The following is a 17985-nucleotide window of genomic DNA, read 5'->3' as shown; positions in this document are numbered from 1 at the left end:
CGCGGTTATGACCGTGTAGTTTTGCAACAGCACTTGTGCTTGCTCGCGGTTCTCCTACCATGCCTCTGTCAAAATAGTAGGAGTACAGCGTATTGCCGTGTCACACAGGACATTTCAATTATATCGTATTACCCGATTCTAATCGTCGTGTTTCAAAGCGTTTTATAGCGCTCTCGGATACGCGAAAGGGGAAGGGCTGAAAATCAGCCGTCGCTTTTATTTCGCGAATTATCGTAACTGCGAAAATACAGCAGGACGTGAGTCACTGAGTATTAGATTTGTACAATTAATAATTGTTCTCGACCTACTGAAAACAGCACTTATGCAAGATTTAATTAATGCAAGGCTATAAATAAGATGTTATCTGCGTTATTGTGATACACTAGACAGTGATAGCTACTATTATATATAGATCAAATATTAGATATATTATAAGGAATTATAATGACTATAAGGAAGTATGATAATGACAGGTAAAAAATTAATTGCAACATCGTTTTTTAGTAATTTTGTTTAAATTGTTTTATTTTCAATATGTGTTACAAGATAAATACGCGCTCGAGGAGACTCGAAAAAGGGATAACTCGTTACACGTCAAACTTATTTAATTAGCGTTCACGTAGCGATTAACGATGCTTCTACGCGTTTCTTCGCGATATGCGCGTATGTCGCGGGGACAATTCCTTCTCGGTCGCCTCTTGCCATTTCACGGGATAGGCCAGCCGGTGGCCTTTGTTCCATGTGTAGAGCTCCTGAAAAAAGCGATATGGATGCTCAAATGCAATGCGACAGAATGGTAATAGGCAACGTACCTTGGTCTTATGATTGTAACTGACTGCCGTGGTCTTGTGATACGGGTTCGTGAAAGACAAGTTTACCTCCACCGTCGCATTTTTGTAAAGATCGAAGGCGAATCTACGGACGCCGATCAAATGTGATTAGATAACGGCACCACGCGACGTTCGCGATTACAGCTAATGGAAATAAAGGCACGACGCGGCGGTGGAATTAAAAATAGATATCGCGGATTATCGAGATCTTGAAAATCAAGTGTTGCAAGTTTCACGAGATATTTATGCCTCATGCGATCGTGACTTTCAGAGAGATCGATCATTCGCGTTACCGTATCTCCATGGTGTCGTCGGTGATGCTGCGTATAGCGTAAAGCACGCCTCCCGCAATAAACATCTCCTCGAATCGACGATGATCGATGCTGATGTTCCACGCGTACTGAATGGCCATTTTAACGGGATCGATTTTCGCAACGATAGTATTTTTACCGTTGCAATTGTCCGATGACGGATAAATGACCCACAAACCTGCAGAAATGTTTCGCGTCGTGTATCAATACATATTTTAAACATTATTAATTATGTTATTCAATTTTCGCGGCGCTCTAAATATTTCAATACATTTAATTATTCTACTTTAATTCGTAACGAGCGCGAAATATATTATTTTCGTCCCGTTGCTGGTTTTACCGTTTTCATCCACATTGAAATCCGTATAAGTGATATTCCGTGCGTAAAGATGGTTACGGCCGTCGAGCTCCAAGCATGGGAGCTCTATCTCGCAATCATTTTTGAATTCGTTACACCGATGGCGATCCGAGAATATATCTCTCTCCAGATCGTATCGAAGGACCGATGGTCGATTAATGGGATTATAGAAAAACGATTTGTCGTAGACCACGTGTTCGTTGCCCTAAAAGAGAACGTCGATCGTAGTTTTAATTCTCCAGTTCCTTCTCGTTGATTAAAAAAAAAAAAAGAAAGAAAGGAAAAAAATATAAAAAAATAAAAATCACCCTCTTATTTTATCGTTATCAGTTATTAAAAATTTTCCGAGAGTGGCGCAAACTATAATTAGATATGTTATTTTTAAGCCCACCAACCTGGAAAGGATAGGGTAGTTTTAGGTCTTTGGTCACGGTGTTGTTCTTGAAGTATTCCTTCGACTTGTATTCATAAATGTAGGACGTTTCGTTGTGACGTGTAACCCAAAGTTTGTCGGGTATGATATCGTTACCGGAAGACGCGTCGTGCATCCAGCTTCCGTAGTGATCGTTCCCTTTCAGCACCGGTTTTCCTATTGCCTCTATGAAGCCCTCTGCGAATTTACCAACGTTGGTTATTAACTTTCGAGTCTCCAAGTTGAGGGGGAGTTCGCGTCGAAAGAGCTTGTTTTTTACTCGCGGTATTCCAGGGTTCGTGTTTGACGGGGAGTGCCGCCAGTTCGTTAATTGCGTAAACTTCCGCGATATTGCGATCCTTCAGTCATTAATGCAGTTCTCGACTGTGTACTTGACCCCATCGCTATGTACACTATTGTATATGTATAGCGAAGGTAGATAAAAGTTAAATCACGAAAAAGGTGCCACTCATGTAAAATTGATTAATAAAATGCTAAACGAATATTAAATACATTCGTTTTAAAATCAATTTTGCAGTTTTTTTTTTCGTCTCTTTCGTTGAAATTAAATCAGATGCGTTTAACACATTTATGAACGACACTTTGAAAAATTCATTCCGTAGAGATCCTTTCCGTTTCGCGTTGTCTATTTTTTTTTTTATTGTTTCATTTATACGTCGGATCGATTGACCAAAGTTTTCAACAAGCGTCATCCGACCTCGCTGGATTTGTAGACTGATTTATGTATATTACATTTGTATATACTCGTAGAATGGTTACGTTATATATGCATTTACATCGCAGCTTTGCACCTCCATCTTTTGAAATTAATTGATCGACCCTGTGCAAGAACGCTGTTGGAATACGTTAGTTAGAATTGATTAAACGTACCGGCTAGCCGTGGTGGTGGCCGCGTATTATTAATAACGCTCAACGGTTGAGCGTGGACTTGGTCCATTGGGTCCGTGTAGGTGCATTTTAGACAAGTCTTACAAGTTTCTTGCGGTGCGCACAATTCCTGCTCCTGGTCGACGCTCATTGGCATCGGGTGGCCGTACGTTACATGCTCGTCCTTCCCCAGCTTATTTTTCTCGACGTCTTTTATATCGTCTAACAATATTCATTACCATCAATTAAAAAGTTCGATAGGAGAATTAATATTTAAGGGCAAATCTTAAGATTAAAAAAAAAAAAATACTAAATTAATTGAAAGAAATTGAATTTCTTAGACTTTTTTTTTCCTCATAAAATCTCAAAAATTGGGAACGGATAGATATAGAAGACATACGTGCTTTTCGTTTGCGAGAATTTGTATTAATTGGATTATATTAATATTTAATTTCTTATATCGTTTAAAGATCGCATCAGAAGTGACGAGCTTTGTCTTATAATACGACATTACGAGATAACGCGAAGTAATAGCAGTATATATGTTCGTATCAAGTTCGGGGTCTTGCTTCTATATCCTTCGCGTTGTAATTAATTAATAGTTCCGTAATAGTTGTTCATGATAGTTCTTCGTTATATCAATGCAATTAGATGCGAGATAGTACGAGTGAAACGAACCGTTTACCGTGAAAGCTCCTTTGACGGTGTCAAAGTCGTTTTTCGCCACGCAGTAGTAAGTCCCGTGATCCGACGGCGTCACCCTCGCGATTCTCAGCTTCATCTTGAGCTTTTCAGAATAGTTCACGTATCGTAAGAAACCTTATTTGTTGCCAACGTACCGTGGGAACAATTTATTATCGACATTTTATGTAACGAAAAATGCAAAACACTTTCGTTGATATGAAAAAAAGGACTCGAAGATAATCATATGGAAATCGATATTACGCGAATTCGGGGAAAGTCCATAGAGACAGGTTTGACCGGTTACCTTGTAATTATCGCGTCTGTCGTAAACCTCCGTTCTGTACTTATCCGACATTTTCAAGCGGCGGCCGTCGCTACGCTCCCAATGCACCACTGGCTCGGGAAAGCCTTCCACATCGCATTCCAATGTCGCTGGATTTTGGTTTCGCACAAGTACCACTCGGTTGCGTATACGAATAAACGGCGGAACTGGAACGCGATCGATTATCAATTCTACCCACATCTGTGCTTATCGATTCGAGCGAACCTAGTTCTTTCGAAGTTATTCTAATAATATCAAAACCCGAACAATACAGACACGTTATTTTACAGATGCGCGAAAAAATACATTTTTTTTTTTTTTTTTTTTTAATTCATAGACTTGAAGCTTTTTCTTGCATGTGAATGAAATATATTATAAGTAACGTGAAATGTGATACTTAAAATATTTTATGTAATAGCTTTAAAATCTTTTAAATTATCAAATAAAATGTGTATGCTATTATATTTATATATAAAAATTTTTTTTATATACACATTTTATTTCTTTTTAATTTAATTTTAATTTGTAACAAGCTTACATTTGACTTGAAGTTTGAACCTCTTGGTCTTCGCTGGAAATATTCCATTATCAGCGTTGCAAGCGTACTCGCCCATGTGTTCCCGGGTCACAACGCTGATGTTAAACGTATGGCCCGTAACAGAGTTCACTAAAGTCGTAAGATTTATGGGAATGTTTGTTAATCCCGTTTTATCCGCTCGCAGCTTATTAAAGAGAGTTAAAGAGTCCGTTCATACCATGCCAGGGACCCATGGGTATCATGGAGCCGTCTATTTTCGTCCATTGTATAACAGGTTGTGGCTTCCCACTCGCTGTACATTTCAGCCGTATTTTATTTCCCTCTTGCACAGAAATCATGTTACTTGTATTTAACGGTGGCGTGATCTCTGAAATATCCAATGTTCGAAAATCGTAACGCCAATCGTGGAACGTGCATAAAATTGCAATAAAAAAAATTACAAAATAATTTCGCGAAAACAATTAAGACAGTAATCTTTACCTGCGATGGATGGTGGTATTAATATGTCATTTTCGTTGTTGTAATCATGAATGTTTACTTTGTACGCTTGTATGCCCGGCTTCCCATCTTTTCCCGGTGCTCCTGGAGGACCAGGTTGGCCTACGTCTCCTAAAGTAAATTAAGGGAAAATAAACGAAATGAAGGAATAACCGAGGATAGTATCGTTACTTACCGTGAGGTCCTGGTGGTCCTTGAGGACCCATTTGACCTGGTCTCCCTGAAAAAATAAAAAATATTAATCAATCATTTACCTGTAAAATATTAAAATAAATGTGATTTTGCTACATGCCCGCGACATAACATAAATTAAACATTAAAAATGTTCGAAGTTAAAGTTTCAATATTAATTAATATAAAATTGAATAATAAAATGTATAAACTACTATTGTTAACAAGCATTATAAAATATTTAATTACGAAAATATTTATGAGAAACCAAAATAATTAAAAAGAAAGAAAGGTCTCTAATTAATTTTTGCCACTCGCGTCTCTAGCCACGTTAAACCTTCGATTGAAATATATACCATTGTGAAATAATTCTACGTACCGTCTGTTCCGTTTCTTCCGGGCAGCCCCGGCAGTCCGTTCATCCCCGGCTTGCCGTTGCTTCCTGGTACGCCGTCCAGGCCACTTCTACCGGGAATACCGTCCAAGCCGGGTTCACCGGGTACCCCATCCCTACCGTCAAAGCCTGGTGGCCCGATGTCACCCTTAGACCCTCTGGCACCGGGATGACCCGGTGGTCCTTTCGGGCCGTCCATCCCCGGGATGCCCGGCAAGCCTGGTTCTCCAGGTGGACCTGGAGTTCCTGGCGCACCAGGTAATCCTGGCGGACTAGACGGACAATACTTCGTGGACGAACGGCAAAACTTCTCGATCACATCGTACTGGAACGTAAATAAACGAATCTGAAGAATATTCAATCTGGTTATAAAAACTGTGAGTGTCTGTCTTATATTAAAATTTCTAAAAACGCAGAACGTCTCTGCTGCGTTGAAATATTTCCGCGACCCGATTCTCCGCAAGTATTTTAGTTGTATACTTTTAGAGCCTTGAGTTATTTTCGAATGTTTAAATAAAATATTAAAATAAAAAAAAAAAAAGAGTAGCGCGTGAATAATAATTTTTATTTTAAAAATAAAATAAACAGGGCCTTAAGCGGTGCTTAATTTTCTTATCAAGTTCAATTCGTGTTAAATTAATAAAAGTAATGCGTCCATATTTGCACGAGCGTTATCGTTATTTTAGTGGCGTTATTTTAACGACGTTATTTCAGCATCATTATTTTAATAGGGAAAATGGGTGTAACAGATACTTAGCAGAGCTATCTCCGAGTATCTTCTACATACGGGATGTTCTATGTAGACGCTCGTCGTGGAACTCGTTGAGGAACATCGCGACAACACTCGGCAAGTTTGAGGAGAGTATTCAGAGAGGATGTATCGCGAAACAGGTAACTAGTTCTAACAATCACTGAGAACTGACTTGTATTCGTGTGTCGGCGTTAAACCAGACCCAGTCCTGACCTCCGGCCACCGTTGGCGAAGACGCGGAGCCGGATACCATCGGGGAGGCGGTTACCTTCTTTGTACCTTGTATCTCCTTGTCATCTCGGATCTGCAACCGAGCGGCCCGAGCAATTCCGCGATATTAAGGGAGAAGATTTGAGATACCCTCGAGAAATTAAATTGGGAGTCAAAGCTCCCGCGCTTAGGAGATCTCGAGAAAATTAAACGCCGGGGATTTAAGAAAACGAAATTTCTTTCGTCCGCGAACTTTTGAAATAATTTTCTTCTTTTTTTTCCTCCCCCCTACGTTCTTCATTTCGTGTGGCTGATATAATTGCATGAAACTTTGATATATCGCAACGTCTTCTATTTTCGTTGCGAGGATCAATACGAGGTAATTTAAAATGTCAAAAAGTTCTCTCCGTTTAGAGAGCGAGAATTTAAAAATGAAAATTAGATTCGTGTTGATTTCCTTCATCTTTGCGAAGAACTCTTCCCAGCTGTGTATATACATACATACCCGGCTGGACAAATCCGAAACGGCATTGTCTTCGGCGGTCGGCAGCGCGCTGCTGCGTCTTCGTCGCGGAATCGCCTCCGGCTGGTACTGGCTTTTTATTCGACGGAGATCGCTCTCCACGTTCGTAACGTACTTATACAGATAGACAGACGCGAAAAACTGAATGATAAATTGCAGCAAAATGAGAACGAGCAACACGCGCGGCTGCAGCATCCACCGTTGAACTAGTAATGCACTCTTGCTGTTCATGTTGACAGACGTGGTTTCACTCCTCTGAAAAGTCGCGCCTGAAAAAAACCGTTCTCGCATCGCGGCAAATTACCGTAAATTCAACAAAAATGCAAGTGAGTAATTGAAAAGCTAATGGAAATTCTAGATTTCTTTCTTTCTTTCTTTTCTCTTTTTTTTTTCTTTTTATTTTTTGTTTTTTTTAATTAAGACCGAGCGAGCCAGAGAGACGCGTCGATGGGGGTGAGACAAAGAAAGGGTTGGGACTTTTCAAATTATTTAATTAAGTCACTCGATCGGTTTTACTAGAGTTATTATTTCTGGTTAATAACGTAAGCGGGTGCGTTGCACGAATGTGCGAGGCGACAACACGCCGACGTGTATATTAGCACGAAGACGCGGCGCGCGGCAGAGCGCAACTATTTCAATTGGATATCTCTGGTGCACCGCAGGAGAAGAGAGATCGGGGGAAGAGAAGCACATAGATCTGTGCCGTCTGATTGGTTACTATCAAGCGGAATTGACTATATATTAAACTTCTGCAACATCCGCGCGTCGCACGTTCACGTCTCCTCCGTCGCTCTGCCGTTCGCCCGCAACACTCGATCACCGATCTAACGTTAATTTCCTTTTTTCTTTTTTTTTTTTTTCTTTTATTCCGTAAACTTTTCCAAATCGTCCTTTCGCAGCACTTGCCACTGAAAAAAAAAAAATAAAAAATAAAATACTCACAGTTTATGCTTAAAGATTTATGTTCCCTTTTTTTTAATTTTACACATGCAGCGCGACGCAGCCTCCGTAGTTCTCTCAGCGCGTGCGGGAATCACGCTCGCGGTCGCGTAATCGAAAATTACAGTTTACACGGCGGTTTGCGGTATCCGTCTGTCCTAATGTAAACTAATATATAAACTGTGAGCCGGTGTGCCGTCGTCGGCTCGGCTCCGACGAGACGCATGCGTGAGCATTTCTCTGTGTATTACAGCGCGGCCAATTGTCATACATTGCACGTGTGGGACATGCGTGGCTTCGTGGTGTGCGCCGACAGCCGGGGCACCGCACGTTCGTGAATGCACGTTCCGTTTTGTTCGACGCCACAGTTACACCCGAGCGCGTGTCAATGGGATGCGTTCCAGTCTTAATTAAAAAAAAGGGAAGAGAAAAAGAATCGATTTTACGCTACAGTCGCTGTAACAGCCTCTCTCTCTCGCGTAACGCCTCGTTACAGCTTCGGCCAGCGGCCGAATTACCGCTCGACGGTAGTTAAATCGAGACTCCGTACTTCACGGGAGATGTATAGATTTCCAATGAGTCGTGCAATTATTATTCCATATGAATCTGTAATTGTAGCTTGGCGCTCGGGGCGGAAAAATAAGGAGGCGGTATTCTGTGAAAAAAATATTTAATACTTTAATGGATTGGTCTTTTTATCAAAGGATTCGTGGACCTTTTGATAGCTGAATAATATCACAGTACAGAGTCTTCTTAGGATTTACATAAGTACATGTAAATCGATTTTCATGTATAATATACATAATATATATATATATGCATATACATTTATTTACAGTAATTATAACTTATATTACGCAATTAATCGTTAATCGTGCGAATCAGTTTCGCTAGTACTTGGACATTGCCTATCTTCACATAGAGCAATTTCTATATTGTATTCAGGATTTTCTGTTGCATTTATGTTTATGTTGTACTTTGAAGCCTGTGAACAATTAAAAAAAAATTAATTACTCACGTTTCTTCTCACAAAAAAATATTCTTCTTACCAAGTCTAATGACGCCAGAAAATATCTGGCCACCTCGCAAGAACCTTCGTTTTGTATAATCTCATCGAAGCTAACTCTTCGTTTACGACTAGTCTTCAAACTCTTTATAATTCGAGATCCGTAATCACGAATGCAAAACGTCGATCTTTTTTCAGCGTCGTCCAACTTAGGCTGCATCATTTCGTGCCACTTGTTAACACTCTCCTAAAATTGCGATTTATTTTATTACTTTATAACCAGAGTTTTCTTTATCTATCTTATTAATTGCTAATCAACTTACCGACAAGCAATGCGGCGAGTCTGATTGAAACCAAATGTCACAAAAACTTTCGCGCGGAGATAACATGTCCGTAGGACCATCAAAAGAGTTTGGACTATAAACCTCTGAAAACTCGGCATCGATTAAAGCTGTTGCGTTATCGTTAACATTCATCGTTACATCGTCTATTAAAGACGATATATTATTTTCGACATTTGGTATTACATTCTTATTAATATTTTCCTTTGATTTTTTATTATCGCTTAATTGAAATCCTAAAAAATCTGAATCTGTATTTGTCACGTCTTTGTATTTCAAAGGATCTTGCTTTCGTATAAACTTTATACATTCATTTACGTTTTTCATTAACATATTTTGCTTATCTGAAAATTTTTTTATTTAATATAGATTAATAAATATGTCGACGAATAATTTTAAAATAAATTACAACGGATTTACCTTTTTTAGAATTCTCCAAACTAAGATTTCTTTTCGTTTTTGGTTTTTTACATATTTTAATTTGTTTTTGCTTCAACTTTGATTTGGTTTTTAAAATTGATTGCTCCAATATTTTACTTTTTTTGTTTTTATTTAAAGGAACATTTTCTTTGGAATTGGCAAAATTGGCATTCGTTAAATTTTCATTTGCATCGTTTAATGATGTTAAATCATCCATTGACGAAGTTCTGAAACAGTAATTTCGAAATTTTAATACATTAAATTTTATTAAATAAAAGTAATATTACAAATAATAAAAGTATACCCTCTTTCTTTTGAATTTACTGATTCGGGAGGGCTGTCTAATAAACTCCCGATATCTATGCTTTCAATACTATTATTTAAGCATTGATTTTCCATATTATTATTATTCAACGAGATAGTATTGTCCATATTAGTTATAGTCTGCGAATTTGTTTCATCGAGTGCATTTGAACATGTCTTTGGAGTACTGGTCAAATTCGTATCGTGGCAGCTATTGCTTGAAATATTCGTTGGCGTTTTGACAGGCGAGCTCTTACTAGATTTTAATAAAGAGATATTTTGTTGGCTCGACTCCAAAGACGTAATCAAATCAGAAACTTCTTCATCCGCCGAATCATAGTCTCTTTCAAATTCAGTGCTAGTATTAACAGTTTCGTTATTGTTGCATGTAGAAGATTCTGATATCAATGCGTTAGTAGAAACATCACTGCAATAAAAATCTAAAACGCAAATAATGAATATAATAAGAGATGCTCAATTAAATCGTAAATAAATTTTTAACTAATTCTATACCTTGAGGAGCAAACTCGTCCACTAACATACCGTCCATACTTATACTTTGATTGCATCTGTAATAAATTATGTCATGATGCAACGTATTCAAGTACAACGAAATTCAGTTATTTTAATATAAGAAATGACACTTACCGAAAATCATATTTTTTACCGATAACTTCTCCATTTATATCATAAATATCAATAGAGATGTGTTGAGCAATACCTTTTTCTAATTGAGTAAATCTACGGGTTTTTAATTTAACAAAATCATGCTTTACATTTTTTTTAATGTCAATATTTTTTTCTACTTCTTCTTCAAAGTTGATAGTTTTAAATTTCGAAAAGTTTTCAAAATTCTTTCTGTTCCTTCTCTTAGTAGGACTCTTTGGAGCTTCTTCTTCTTCTCTAAAAAAATATTATTTCAAATGTATAACTTCAAACAATTAATTTTTAATTAATCAGCAAATTAAAAGATTTTTTTTCTGTTGTTGCATTTTTTAAAATATAACTTACTCGTGCTCTGTCAATATATTTCTACAATATTCTGTTTTATCCCACAGAGAATCAAGTCTGTGCACATATACTGCTGTAGAATTTTGTAAAACAAGACCAGCTTCACCAAAACTTCTACTGCATGTGTTATTAAATAAAGAGTAATATTTTTCCAAAGTCTGCAACAATATAAAAAATCTTATTAAATTATATACATATATATTGCTTCACTGTGACAAGTATTTTTACTAGCATACCTGGGAAAAGGGAAAGTTCCATTGTGCTATCTCTTTTATTGGCTTTGTAAGCTGTAAACCAATGTCTTGTATCGTAACCATTTTTGTCGTGATCTCACGAATGTCGCAAATCGTGCAGGAATCATAAATTTACTGCAAATCACTGCTTCTAGAATTACTTTGTCACCGACCACACTATCTGAAAAGTGATAAAGCGACGTATATTTAAAAAGAAAAATCGTCCGTGAGGTTGAGGCAATCAGTGACCCGTTTATATATTCCTTAATGATTACACGAAACAAGAAAAAAAGTAGGTGAAATGCATCGTAGGTTCGTCACCTTAGTAGCGTCGAAAACGCGTATAAATCCAAATGATAAAATGAGAGAAGGGCTGCTACACCGAAGTATCTCGTTCAATCTGTTGCTTTCGCGAATTCGTGCGAATGTAATCGTTTAATTAGGAGAAAGGTTTAGAAAACTTTCTTAACCTAACAACAATACAGTTCCACGGACGTGCAGTTGAGAGTAGTTACTGCAATGGTGCACCGCCAGAGGCATTGGAGTTGCCGATCATTCGCGGACGCGACGCTAGCGTCACTTTCAGCCTATAATGTTCCTCGCGCTCCATAGAATCACGATGGCATGATGGCCGCTCGGCCAATTAGCATCTTCGAAATTTGAATCCTTTACTTCACGTTAGTGCGGAATATTTCTCCACTTGAGGTGCACGGCTTCCTAACGTCGCGTCGGGTTACATTCAGTGCAGGATGATTTCTCTTTGGATTCCGACTGTTTTAATTAACGAATAGTAAGTAAATCATTTCTATACATTGTTTTCGGGAAGAAATAAAAAGAATGAGTGTGAGGGAGAGAGAGAGAGAGGCGAGAAAAAAATGTTCTGCCTGTAGTAGCGATCGGGGCTTTCATCTCGTTGCTGAAGTCCAGCCTCGGATTCAGAAATTAGACGGGAAGCGTGAAAATAATACGCATGCGTCGCGACGGGATAAAAAAATCGCGTTTCAACGGATCGCGCTAAATTACGGCCCGACGTTCTCTCGAAGATGCTTCGTGTCGATGAATCGCGGGTAACGATTGAATGAAAGTTCGGTTATTTCGGAGTGATTTTCGTTGCGCGACTCGGTAATTGGATTCAGGTGTCGGGCAGAGGAAACCGCGAAACCGCGTTCTTGAAACTGCCAGGTCGCGGGGGTGGCGGACAGCGCGACGACGGGGGTAGTGGGTCACAAGGTTGGAAGCGGTTCGGGGGCGAGAAAGCCACGGGGGGCAGAGGAGGCGCGAACTGACGGGATGTAAGGAGGCGTGCTCGATACGTGTATGTGTGTGCGCGGCTCTCCTCGATTTAGGCACGGCAGTCTGACGGCGACCGTGGTACCGTTGACTGGTCGAAGCTAACCTCGCAGCCCAATCTCGAGCAGGCTGAAAGTAGCCCCGAGTCACCCTCGCGCGCTTTTCCATCCGCGTTTCTCATTTCCTTCTCTTCTATTTCTCTCTCTTTCTTTCTTTCTTTTCTTTCCTTCGTTCCTGTACCTTCTTCTCGGTTACTCTGTCTACCTTTCGTTCTCTCTTCGCCGGTTTCTTTCTCTCTCTCTCTCTCTCTATCTCTCTCCTTCTCTTTCTCGATCCCAGCCCGTCTTCGGACACGCGACACGCATACACGTAATCAGCACACGAGCGCGCGTGACACACGTTAAACCACGAAGTGAGAAAGAGACAGACGGACCCGTAGTGGACGTACGTGTCGCGGAGGTGCGCGCGCATACAATCGGCGGCACGGCAGCGAGACAGGCAGAGTAGACGGGCCGCCCGCAAGCGGGAGCGCAGCGGGAAGCGGAGTTGAACCGGAGTATAATCGTTGTCGTCGTCGCGGTGTTAGTCTCGTGTCCCTCGTCCCACCTCGTTGTCCGCTCGTCGTTCATAATCGTCGTCGTCGATGCGCGGATGCCGCCGTCGCGGTTCGCCGGTCGCTACCAGCGGTAACGCGCGCTACCATCGTGAGCTATCGGACAGCGGTGATCGGCGCTGCGGCCTTGCCTATATGAAAAGAGGTATCAAGGAGAAAAGGCCGTCCCGCACCGCCGCCGTCGCCGCCGCCGCCGTCGCCGCCGCGAGCCATCGCCGTCGTCGCGTCGTCGCCGTCGCCGCCGGCGCAGTCGATACCACCAGCAGAGTGGGAGGAAGGTCCGACGAGACCACGAGGAACTGAAGAGCGCCGCGAGCGCGACAGTCCCGCGCTCTCGGCACGACGACAGTGGCACCCCTTCGGGGTAAGAACTTACGTGCGTGCGTGCGTGGGTGCGTGCGCGCGGAATACGAAACGGATAATCGACCGCACCGTCGCGAGTGCGTGGCGCGCGTGTTTCGACTTCCCGTTGTCTTCGCCTCGTTCTCGCGAATCGCCCTTCCCTCCTCTTTACTCTCTCTCTCTCTTTCTCTCTTTGGTTATTCAAGGAGAGCAGAGTGCGCTACGATTTTCTCTCGTTCGTTCTCGCCCACCCCTTCTCGCATCTTCGCATTTCCGGTGGAATTCATTACTACTGAGCCCGGCGGATCGACATCTCTCCCAGCACGTCGTCGAGTCGCCATCGGCGCGCCATCCTCGCCGTCACCGTCCCAGCGCGGCTGCTGGTGGAGGTGACGAAGGTGGTGGTGGACGATGGTGGTAGCGACGACAAGCGGCGGCGAGTGGCGACACAGTGGCACCTCCTCGATTCTAGGGAATCGAGTGGTTGGTCGGTCGTGGAGAGCGCGAGAGGTGCGCGAGAATGTCCGAGAGAGCGGCTTGAAAGCGCGGATAAATGTGTCGGTCGCGTTACAAGACGTGAGGCGCGAAGCGAGAACGAGAGAACGAAGTGAAAAAGAGAAAGAGAGAAAGAGGAAAAGAGTGAAAGAAAGAGAGAGAGGAAGAGAGCTAAAAAGAGTGAGAGGGTGAGAGAAAAAGAGCGAGAAAGAGAGAGAGAGAGAAAGGAGGGAGGGGGGAAGGGGAAGAGTGTGCGTGAGTGGAGGGAAGGAGAGTGTTCGCGAGCGCGCGCGGGGGCAGCCGGAGGAGCGCACGGTACAGCGAGCGAGTTTATTTTTAGTGGCAGAAGGTGAAGAAGGCGGGCGAGGAGCACCGCGCGGAGTGGTATTAAGCGGCAGCACAGTGGCCCGATGAAGCGGCGTATGTGACATCGGGTTTTCCTCTCTCTTGCCACCGTCGAGGAAGAAGAGACACCTCGCAGACATCTTGCGCCACCGTCCACGGTGAGTAGTATGTCGCCACACTGCCGCGGCCACCCCCCACCCACCCCGTCACCGTCGCCTTCACCTCCTCTATCTCTTCGTCGTCGTCTCCCCCCTCCGCGTGCCTCTCCTCTAACCTCGCCACCCTCGTGCGCTCCTTCCCCTCGTCAAGGATTGATTCGCCATTCCGCCCACCAGGATACAAGCCTCTACTGTTTCCACTACCCCTTTTTACTCATCCCTCTCATTTTTTTTTCTCTCTTTTTACTCCTCTGTTTTATATTCTACCTTTTGTTTTCTTTCCATTTAAATATATTCGCTTCTCTATCGCGATCTCTATTTAACTGTGTTTACTCCTCTCTTTCTTCTTCTTTCTCTTTGCGCCTCGCTCATCCCCTCTTTTTACTATCACCCCCGTGCCATTTATCCATCCATCCATTTACTCATTCGCGCACACGTACGCTCACATACGCGCGGGACACCCTTTCTCGCTTCCTTTAGCCTCCGTCTTTTTGTCTCTTTTTATCCTTTTCCGCTTCTCTTTCTCGCTCCCGTCGCGAAGGCACCCACGGGGGAAAGCTTCTCGTTGTCGTAGACCATCGTCCACTCCCCATCCCCACCAGCCTCGCGTCGCCCTCTCCGCTTTTCCGTGGAGTTACGAAAATTATGTAACGCGCTCGATCCGGGCGTTTCTTGTTCCGCTTCTTCTTTCTCATCTTCCTCTTCTGGATATCACGGTCCGCTCCCTCTCGACCTTCGTCTCTCCCTGCCGTCGTCGGTGTTCCTCTCCCCCGTGTTGTACCGTTCTTCCGAACATTATTTCGGGAGTGCCAGCAGACCTGCCAGCGAACTCCGAGAGAGAGCGAGAGATAGATAGAGAAAGAGGGAAGAGAGAGAGAGAGAGAGAGAGTGAGTCTCCCGCATGACGCGTGCCCCGGGATCGAGCAGGCGCATTGTCGAGGGTAACCGACTTTCGATTAGGGATGTAAACCGGTGTGCGGCCGCCACGAGACTCGCGAAATTTGCTCGCCGCGATTCGCCGCGATGTCCCACCGCGTCCATTATCCCCGGGTGCGCGGTACTCTCCGACGTCGCCCACCCCGAGAGAACCGCTCTCGCGGATCCCCGTGACGAGTGACGGACGACGGAGCGCTTTTACACCTCCGAATCCTCCCAAAACCTCGGCTGGTCACGCGGCGCAAACGTGAACGCTGATCTCACCCGCGAGAGGAAGAAAGAAAGAAAGAGGGAGGGTTAATCGATACGTAATGTTTTAGAAATTTTCCATTCGCGATTTTTACATCGGAAGTGCGTAAAGGCCGACCGGGTTTTTCTCTTCGTCTCCGCGCTTACTTATCGCTTATATAAAGTAAATCATTCGTCCGATCGCGAGGCGAGTTAACGCACGGCGATTCTCGCAGGGCCCCTCCGTATTTTCGCGAAAAAAAAAAAAAAGGGACCGGAGCCTCGCCAACGCCAGCTAATACGACACGCGTGTATCGCGTGTCTCACGTGGGTGCGATCGTGGGCTCTCCACGCCTTCGCGTCGCGTGCATGCATTATAAAATCTCTCGCGTTGGCTTCCGGTGGCGTAGAATCCCCGCCGAAGGGCGCGAGGTCTCGCGAGAGTGGCTTCTCCTTCTCCCCCCGCCCTTGCACCCCGCGACTCTCACCCCCTGGAAAAAGCAAGGTGAGACGGAGACCGAGCTTTTTTTTTTTTCTCCTCCCCTCTCCCCGCGGTCGCCGCGCCGCCAGCTTCTGGTCAGCTCCGACTGTAATACGCGTGAGGCACAGTCGAAGACTCGCCTTTGTCCCGCTTTCGTGGTATCGACCCGGTATACGGGTGACCTAGACTCACTTGCCGAGGAAATATACCCCAACCTTTGACAGCCGCTCGTCCGCTCGCTCGCTCGTTCGTTCGTTCGTTCGTTCCTTCGTTCATTCGTTCGTCCGTTCGTTCGTACGTTCGTTCGTTCGCTCGTCGCTACGAAACCGGCCCCCGAGACGAATCGATAGAGGGTCGCTAATAATTACGCACGTGCGAACCGCGGTAGCGCGCCCGACGACAACGAGGACAGGGAAACGTGCGTTTGTGCCGGATAGGAAATGCCGAACTGGGGGACCGTTAAGTTTATTTTCGGTGCTGCCCGACGACGACGGTCGGAATTTGGTATTGAACCACTCCGCGCGCGTCTGACCGCACGCGCGCCTTCACTCTTCTCGCCGTGCGATTTTAGCAGGAGCGCGCGGGGACGCGCCGTTTATTTTTCCGCCCGTCGCGAGGCATCAAAATGTTTGGCGGATTACCGTACACCCCGCTGATGAAATTCGAGCATCACCGTGGCCGCGTCCACGACGTACGTATCGCGGGCCAGCGTTTCTTGGGGGGGAAATGGATCTCTCGAGGCCCTGTCAGGCAAAATTTTAACACTCGTAATGATAGATGATGACTGGTGGAGATACAAACGACCGTGGGCAAGCTACGCTAGGAAAAAAGAAAAAGGAGATTCTCTTTCTATCTTTCTCTTTCTTATTTTTTCCCTTTTTATCCCTCGAACCTCTCTTTTTCTCTCGTACTTAATTTTTTCCCGACGCTGAAAATGCGTGATTATTTTAAAGAACAATAAATTTGCATATTAGGGTAAAGAAAAGTTGGCGAGCTACAGAAATACTGATTCATATCCAGTCGACTAGTATTAAACTTCTGCCTTTCTAGAACTCCCCGGCTAATGTTAACATTGACGCTATCGTTACATCTCTCACGAATATCTTGAATACGAGAATAGAAATTGATTTTTCGCAACGAAATGGTATCTAGATGAAACGTTAAAAATCTTAACGCACCATTGGAACGTGTTTCTTACGCCTGTCTTTTTAATCTCGCTGGTCGGTGCTGGCACTTTAAATTTTATTTCTATTTTTTTTTTTTCCTTTTTTTTCTATGAAATAAGATCGTAAAATTAGGCGGGGTAAATTTGCCGCGGTGCACCCGGCGCGCGTTTTGCCAAACTGTCACGGCGGAGGAGACAGGTTGAAAACGATTTTTCCCGGGACCAGTGCCAAGATATACCAAGACCGATTAAGGGTTAATAACATCGCCCGGATAACGACTACCGTCGAGTGTTCCCGGTCGGTTGTTTATAGAATGTAGAATTACGGCGTAAGACTTCGAAACCGCGGCTCATGCCTCGTTCCCGGGAGATAGAAAGCCGAGCGTAGCTCCGCAAGTAGAAATAGACGGTCGTTGTCGGACACGCGCCTCGTAAAAGCCGAGAACGGGGGGGTCGCCTTCGATCCATCGGTTAATCGATGCCGTACGCGCCCTTCATTTGGCAGCCGATTACTCTTTTCGTACCCGGGGAACGATTCTTTCGCTCAATATTTCATCCAATATTGCCGATCAGCGTTAGACGGATTTTCCCAGATAAATGCATCGGATCGTTTGCATTTTGCCTAACATAAATTGTTATTATTATCTTTGGTTGCGTAGAGAGTCGATTTTAATTTGTGTATATGTTTCCGCGTAAAGGCCTCATGATTTACCGTGTCTTTCGAGGTACACGAAAACCGTGCGTAGGCCGCGCGTTCCCGTTGCAGAAACGTGAAAGCTAATGTGTTAT

The 17985-nt window shown here is 43.6% G+C and overlaps 3 protein-coding genes across 20 annotated transcripts in view; 1 reads left to right on the top strand and 2 right to left on the bottom strand.

Moving 5' to 3' along the window:
- Positions 1–127: 127 nt before the first annotated feature.
- LOC139108238 (gliomedin) lies at positions 128–8394 on the bottom strand. Of its 3 annotated transcripts, XM_070666360.1 has the most exons (16): positions 7833–8394; positions 6873–7159; positions 6330–6461; positions 5392–5731; positions 5017–5061; positions 4824–4952; positions 4561–4710; positions 4344–4472; positions 3788–3972; positions 3478–3586; positions 2803–3021; positions 1895–2109; positions 1482–1704; positions 1124–1319; positions 813–915; positions 128–752 (listed from the first exon to the last, which is right to left on the bottom strand). In XM_070666360.1, the coding sequence occupies exons 2-16, from the start codon at positions 7119–7121 to the stop codon at positions 639–641; spliced, it is 2538 nt and encodes an 845-aa protein (XP_070522461.1). In that variant the 5' UTR covers positions 7122–7159; positions 7833–8394; the 3' UTR covers positions 128–638. The 3 variants fall into 3 exon arrangements, with proteins under 3 accessions (XP_070522461.1, XP_070522460.1, XP_070522462.1); XM_070666359.1 differs by having other exon boundaries at positions 6873–8394; XM_070666361.1 differs by lacking the exon at positions 6330–6461 and having other exon boundaries at positions 6873–8394.
- Positions 8395–8482: 88 nt separating this feature from the next.
- Positions 8483–11916, bottom strand: LOC139108241 (rhoGEF domain-containing protein gxcJ-like). Its single transcript, XM_070666368.1, has 10 exons — positions 11465–11916; positions 11147–11324; positions 10911–11068; positions 10548–10802; positions 10413–10468; positions 9901–10339; positions 9597–9823; positions 9159–9520; positions 8879–9082; positions 8483–8814 (listed from the first exon to the last, which is right to left on the bottom strand). Exons 2-10 carry the CDS (start codon positions 11225–11227, stop codon positions 8698–8700), a joined length of 1899 nt encoding a protein of 632 aa, XP_070522469.1. The 5' UTR covers positions 11228–11324; positions 11465–11916; the 3' UTR covers positions 8483–8697.
- A 1384-nt stretch (positions 11917–13300) lies between these two features.
- Pmca (plasma membrane calcium-transporting ATPase 2) overlaps positions 13301–17985 on the top strand; it is a 72897-nt gene continuing 68212 nt past the window's right edge. For 4 of the 16 annotated variants that reach the window (XM_070666324.1, XM_070666325.1, XM_070666322.1 and 1 more), the window contains exon 1: positions 13572–14386. The gene's annotated coding sequence lies outside the window, so the exon portion shown is untranslated. Of the gene's footprint in view, positions 13411–13570; positions 14387–17985 lie in introns of those variants that run through there. The other 12 variants (XR_011546626.1, XR_011546627.1, XM_070666326.1 and 9 more) reach the window with 7 other exon arrangements.

The sequence above is a fragment of the Cardiocondyla obscurior genome, linkage group LG14 (genome assembly GCF_019399895.1).
Source record: "Cardiocondyla obscurior isolate alpha-2009 linkage group LG14, Cobs3.1, whole genome shotgun sequence".
NCBI lineage: Eukaryota > Metazoa > Arthropoda > Insecta > Hymenoptera > Formicidae > Cardiocondyla > Cardiocondyla obscurior.
The sequence above is the reverse complement of the archived record's forward strand: the minus strand, read 5'-3'. Positions and strand labels throughout refer to the sequence as shown.